Genomic DNA, 6,004 nt, shown 5'->3' with positions numbered 1-6,004 from the left:
TTTTTTTTACATTCTTCAGGACCATATTCGGCATTGGTCTCGTGATTCTGCTCGTGAGCGTGACGTGGCTGCAATGAAAGCAGAGGAAGACGATGTGGAATAATCTCACAAAAAGCCTGCCCGTATTTTTTTTAAAATAAACTCCAATACATAAACCACACACTGTTGTTGTGAAGACGTTTTTGTTTTCGTTTTGTTTGTTTGTTTTTGTAATAAAACACACTCATGTTTATCGTCAACAGCGTTTCCTAGACGTTTACGTCACATATCGCGTCACGTTTTAGTGGAAGCACGAGGGGATTTCAGTGGATTTCTCCGCGTGGATCAAGCTGTGGGATATCTGCTGTGCCTGACATGTGTCCGTGACTGCAGGGGACGAGGCCGTAAATGGTGTCTGGGATCCAAGTCGGTTTAGAGCGTTTCGTTTCCTGGTCATGGAAGGTCCAGAACCGGTTACCGATTATTTAAGGGAAGTGAACGGACACTTGAATGAACTTCAGAGCTCCGGTGAAGGATGCTCTCCTTGCCGTAAGAGCACCCGTTGTTTGATCCCGCCGGTGTACTGGAATGAGCTGCTACAGCTTGTTAAACTGGCAGGACCGGTGGTAAGACGCATTATTGAGGCACTGAAAAATTATTTATTCCCAACAGTAAAGATGAAATTTTAAAAACCTGCTTCATTTTAAGCTAGTTCTGACCTGCGTGCAACTCCTGTAACAGTCTCGCAAATAAGACCTTTCCAATCTGGTTATGAAATAAAAAGTCAACACTCGGACATAAAGTCTTATTTTTTTAATTTTTTATTTTTTGCTTACTGTATGTTAAATCTTTTATAGCCTTCTGACATTCAGGCCTGAGTTACAACATGCTGCATACTGTTTAATGCTTTGATTCCACATAGCTGTATTAAAAATCAGCATTATAACTAGACTGTCACACATTTTACTAATTGAATGTGTTAAATCTGTTGATCAGAAAGTGGCAGGATCCTGCACGACAGAAGATAAAACACTAAAAATAGAAACTTTAACAAAATAATTTAAATTAAGTTAAATATCTCAATAAGAGACAAAGTGATGAAAATTATAAAATTCAAAAAGGTATATATATAAAAAAAATACACATGCCTGCTTATTTCCCCTTAAGTTATGCCACATTTCTGGGTGGTGCCCATCAAAAACTTAACAGCTTATTCTGCTATTGACTCGTGTTTTGAGTTTCTGGTACTCTAGATGCTGACAATCGGGTGCCTGATTGAAGCCTGATTGGCAGCAGCTGTGAGGGGACAGTTGGTGTCTGCTCCAAGCCGGCCATGTTTGACTGATCTGGATAGGACCTGTGCCTTGAAGGGCAAATTCAAGCGGGTGGTCTGCAGAATCAGGTTGCAGAATTATTTAGAGTGAGCCCTAGTACCATCTCCAATATAACGGGGAATGGTATAAGAACGGTCATAGCGAAGCATTGCGACAATAAAGAAAAGATCCATTGAACACATTTCTTTGCTTTTTATGCAGTTTATTTATTGTAGTGGTTTACACATTACAGGCTAAAAGCCTAACAGGCTAAAGAGACACAAATCTGCCCTCTTTGGTGACCTGTTGTGAACAATAAAATAAAAAAATAAACATCAGTCTGAAAATTGATAGTTTTTCAAGTTTCAGGCCAGCAGCATCAGCATGTTATTTTTCATATGTAAAAATGTATAACACTGTTTTAAAACACACACTTGGTCATTTAAACACTAACCATAAACAAACACATTTGTACAGTCATACTTGCGTACTTTATTGAAGCACAGAAAGAAAATTTCACGTCACAATATTTTAACAGTTCTAAATTAAATTCTTGGCTCAAATAATCTTGGTTTGTCCTTACGTCGGTATTAAATGATGAATTTGACTTCTGGTGCCTTCCTAGAAGCCTGATCTGTGCGTTTAAAAATATATGATGTTAAAAAAGACGGCAAGAAGTTTAGAAGCGAGTATATCATGAGCTATTTCTGACTAATGAAAATTCTAATGAAACAGTTCTTCCTTATTTATTTATTTATGATCTGCTGGATAATAATGCTGCGTTTGATTTTGTTTTCCCAGCTCATTTCTCAGCTGATGGTCTACATGATCAGTACAGTCAGTATGGTGTTCTGTGGTCACATGGGGAGAACTGAGCTTGCAGGAGTGTCACTAGCAGCTGCGGTAAGGAGACGCACTTGAGGCGTACGTCAGCTCTTTTCTGTCGCTGCCTTCTGTAAGTCTTCATTTGGATTCTGAACACATGCTTTTTTAAATGAATGTATCTATTTATTTGCAGGTGGTTAACGTCAGTGGTATTTCTGTTGGCACTGGTTTATCAGCAACTTGTGATACCCTGATATCTCAGGTTGGGGCCTATGTTTTTTTTTAAACAACTTAACAAGGAGATTGTGGTATCAAGTTTGTTTTCCTGAACTGTTACTTTGTCATGTGATCAGTAAGTCTTTGTCTGAATGTTTCATGCAGACGTATGGGAGCGGTAACTTGAAGCGAGTCGGTGTGATTCTCCAGAGGGGAGTTCTGATTCTGCTGCTGGCCTGTTTCCCCTGCTGGGCCGTCCTCATCAACACTGAGCCCCTCTTACTCGCAGTGGAACAGAGTCCGGAGGTCGCCAGGTAAGTTCAACAGGAACAGCTAGAGCAGAATTAGACAAATTCATAATTATCATCTGTAAATGCACAATATATACTTTAAGTCAAAATCTGCACTACAGTAGAAGTAAAGCAGATGTGGTAGATCAAAAGATTTGCGACATTAATGTGCAGCTGACAAATCTGCAGCAACTCTGCAGGTCTTGCATGTCAAAATGTCTGAGAAATGTTTCAAGCACCTTTTTGAATTTAGGCCATAAAGAATCAAATCAGTTTTGTAGGCAAAGAGCACTTGTAATCACACCTGCATTGTAGATATGTAGTTTTTTCACACATTGTGTTTGTCTCTCTGGCCTGAAGTCTCGCCCAGATGTATGTGAAAATCTTCATGCCTGCTCTCCCGGTGAGTTTGATGCATTCAGTTTTCCCTCATGATCTTGTGTGTGAACGCACAAGCTAATGGTGGAAGCTATCAGTAAAATCAGAGAATGTCTAAAAGGGAGAACACCCACTCTGAGCACTTCCTGTTTCGTAAGGGACACTTGCGAAATCATCCAAAATGAACCGGGCCTTAGGGAGGTGAACCACAAAAATGGAACTCTATTTTTTTTAAATGAGCTGTCTCAACGATCCACACAAGATTTGCCTTACTGTTGAACCCATGACATACATGAAACAAACGTAAAATAAAATATGTCAACAATATTAGTCAAACAGAACATAAGTTGCAGTTTACTGATCTTATATCACCTCCTTGATTGTATGTATCAGTTTTAAAATTTTAATAGCCATCCAATTAAAGTTTTTAAACACATTACAAAGTAACAATATACAAAGTTCTTAGAAACAATAGTTACAATCGGCAATCATACGAGAATCAACAGATGTGTTCAAAGACAAAAAAATGTTCAAACTTTTTGTCTGTTTTCTATCTCCAGGCTGCTTTTATGTACCAACTGCTTGGGAAGTATCTACAAAATCAGGTCCAGTATCCTAACATAAGACATGTATGACATTCATGACATGTAACAAAGTTAAGTTTAAATGGAAAACGTTTTGCTCTTCGTTACAGGGAATTATGTGGCCTCAGGTTATAACTGGAGCAATTGGAAATGTCTTCAATGTTGTCATCAACTACGTCTTCCTCTATCCCCTGGAGCTGGGTGTTGCGTGAGTTTTTTTTGTTTGTTTTTTGTTTTAATCCCTTTTGAATGATAAGTGGTTAGAAGGGTGCAGATATGTGTCTTTAAGTGTTTCACGGGAATGGTGTGTTAAAGCTTTAAAACAAAAACAAAAAAACAATTATTTACTGATTTAGATTTTGAACCTGAGAGTCCATCACATAGTTCCAGTGGCACATCTGGACATTTCTTAGATTAGCAAAGACAGTGAAGTATAACTGTGCTCAAAACTGTAAACCTATTGATTCTGATAGATCCCTGACTTTTACTCAGGTATACTTACAGTATAGAATCCTTCCAGTTGCTCTAATCTGGCAAAACCATAAAATCATAAAAAAAAAATGTGCAGGAGAAAAAAAAACTCAAAACAATTATGAGATGTTATTTTAAGACTGTCTAATTTAACGGCTTTTGTGGACGCTTTGTACATGTTTTAATCTTGATATTTTCCATTCATACTGTGTCGTTATATTTCTTAATAAGTGCCTACTTCTATTTTTGGTCACTTCTTCTGCTCATGGTACTACTGAAGTGGATCTGCAGCAGCCAATGCCATGTCGCAGTATTTGCTGGCTTTGTTCCTATGTGCTTACATCTGCTGGAAGGGTCTACACAAAGCCACATGGGGAGGTCAGTTTTCTTGACCACAGCGTGATCTTCGAGTGAATGTTTAAAAAGCTGGCCGTCTTTTAATGGTGTTTGTTTTGTTTTTTTCTTCAAACTTCTGCTGCAGGTTGGACGCTTGACTGTCTGCAAGAGTGGGGTCTCTTCATCAAGCTGGCTATTCCCAGTATGCTCATGATTTGCTTGTCCTGGTGGATATTTGAAATCGGAGGATTCCTGGCTGGTGTGATAAGTGAGGTTGAGCTGGGAGCTCAGTCCATAGCATACCAACTCTGCATTGTAGCTTATATGGTAACTTTTTTTTTCATTTTTCCTTTCCTGTTTTTGGAGAGACTATTTCATCCATCCATTTATTTTCTATTGTTTTCATGAAACAGTGAAATTAATAACCTTAATAACCCCATTAATAACCTTTTAAATTAATCTTAGCTATAAAAATGCTTTAAAATATCTTAATAATCCTTCATAAGAACATATATTTTAAAAAGATTATAACAAAAAATCTTTGTATAATCTATACTTGAGAAGGACTTTGATCCCTTTAAGCATGACCACCATACAACTCTGTATTCCTGATGAATAAAGGACAATGAATGTGGGATTGTAAAATCAGTGACTGTTCACCTGCTGCATGGTTTGCTTCCAGTTTGTGCAGCACACTGCACATGCTCATCAATGCTCACCACTCCAAGGGAACATAGTTGGATTATATGCAATGCAGTGCTGCAGCCCAGGAAAACTACCAGCCTTATTGGCAGTTTCCTTCTGTTCATCTAATGAAGTTGGCAGTAGTTGCTTTGGTTTCTTTGTGTGTTTCTTCGTGTGTGTGTTTGTGTTGTCTTCATCCTAATGGCAGTTTTATTTGAGCTTGTGCAAGTTTACACTACAACAAATCAGACTGGCTCTAGCATCTCTTGCTGTTTTCGTCTGTTTCTAATCTTTGTGCTAAGATAACGAGCTTCTAGCTCTACTTTTGAACTTATCATACCAATGTGGTAGTGGTGCCATGTCCCTCATAACTTTAAACTAACTTTAATGAGATCATTTATTTTCATGAAATTCAATACTTCACATTATCACTGTGTAAATGCATATCTTTTCACAGAGCCCACTGGGATTCTCTGTTGCTGCCAGTGTGAGAGTTGGAAATGCTCTTGGTGCAGGAAATCCAAAGCAGGCCGTGCTATCGTGCAAAGTCTCTATCATCTGTGCATGTAAGAAACGAGTAATCTTAAAAAGAAATAATTGAAAGCAAACGGTTGGTTACATGTGTTATCAACACGTATGCAAACAGTCCCTGAAAACACAGGTCATGTCTTCACCTTCTCTCTTTGAAATTTCTACATGTGAACTGTTCTCTCACGCTGTGCATTTTTACTTTGTTTGTGCACCACAGTGGCAGTTGCCTGTTTGGTTGGGGCTTTCATCATCTCTACCAAGAACGTCATTGGCTACATTTTCACCTCCGAGCAGTGAGTGCACTCACAGACACACACTCAGTTTTAATTTGTTGCAGACACGTGGATGTCTAGCTGAGTCTGTGATGTTACACAAGTCCATTCAGACTATTATACAT

The 6,004-nt window shown here is 38.5% G+C and overlaps 1 protein-coding gene across 1 annotated transcript in view; it reads left to right on the top strand.

Moving 5' to 3' along the window:
• The first annotated feature begins 260 nt into the window (after positions 1-260).
• Positions 261-6,004, top strand: part of LOC102207420 (multidrug and toxin extrusion protein 1-like) — an 8,304-nt gene continuing 2,560 nt past the window's right edge. The window contains exons 1-11 of the mRNA XM_005737408.1: positions 261-605; positions 2,094-2,195; positions 2,311-2,379; positions 2,499-2,647; positions 2,984-3,026; positions 3,562-3,606; positions 3,696-3,793; positions 4,337-4,434; positions 4,538-4,719; positions 5,534-5,642; positions 5,825-5,900. Coding sequence (XP_005737465.1) covers positions 435-605; positions 2,094-2,195; positions 2,311-2,379; positions 2,499-2,647; positions 2,984-3,026; positions 3,562-3,606; positions 3,696-3,793; positions 4,337-4,434; positions 4,538-4,719; positions 5,534-5,642; positions 5,825-5,900 — 1,142 coding nt within the window. The 5' untranslated portion in view covers positions 261-434. The remainder of the gene's footprint in view (positions 606-2,093; positions 2,196-2,310; positions 2,380-2,498; positions 2,648-2,983; positions 3,027-3,561; positions 3,607-3,695; positions 3,794-4,336; positions 4,435-4,537; positions 4,720-5,533; positions 5,643-5,824; positions 5,901-6,004) is intronic.

Source organism: Pundamilia nyererei, unplaced genomic scaffold (genome assembly GCF_000239375.1).
Source record: "Pundamilia nyererei isolate P.nyererei 1_Seehausen unplaced genomic scaffold, PunNye1.0 scaffold00075, whole genome shotgun sequence".
NCBI classification, from domain to species: Eukaryota; Metazoa; Chordata; class Actinopteri; order Cichliformes; family Cichlidae; genus Pundamilia; species Pundamilia nyererei.
Note: the sequence above shows the minus strand (reverse complement) of the source record. Positions and strands in the feature narration are given on the sequence as shown.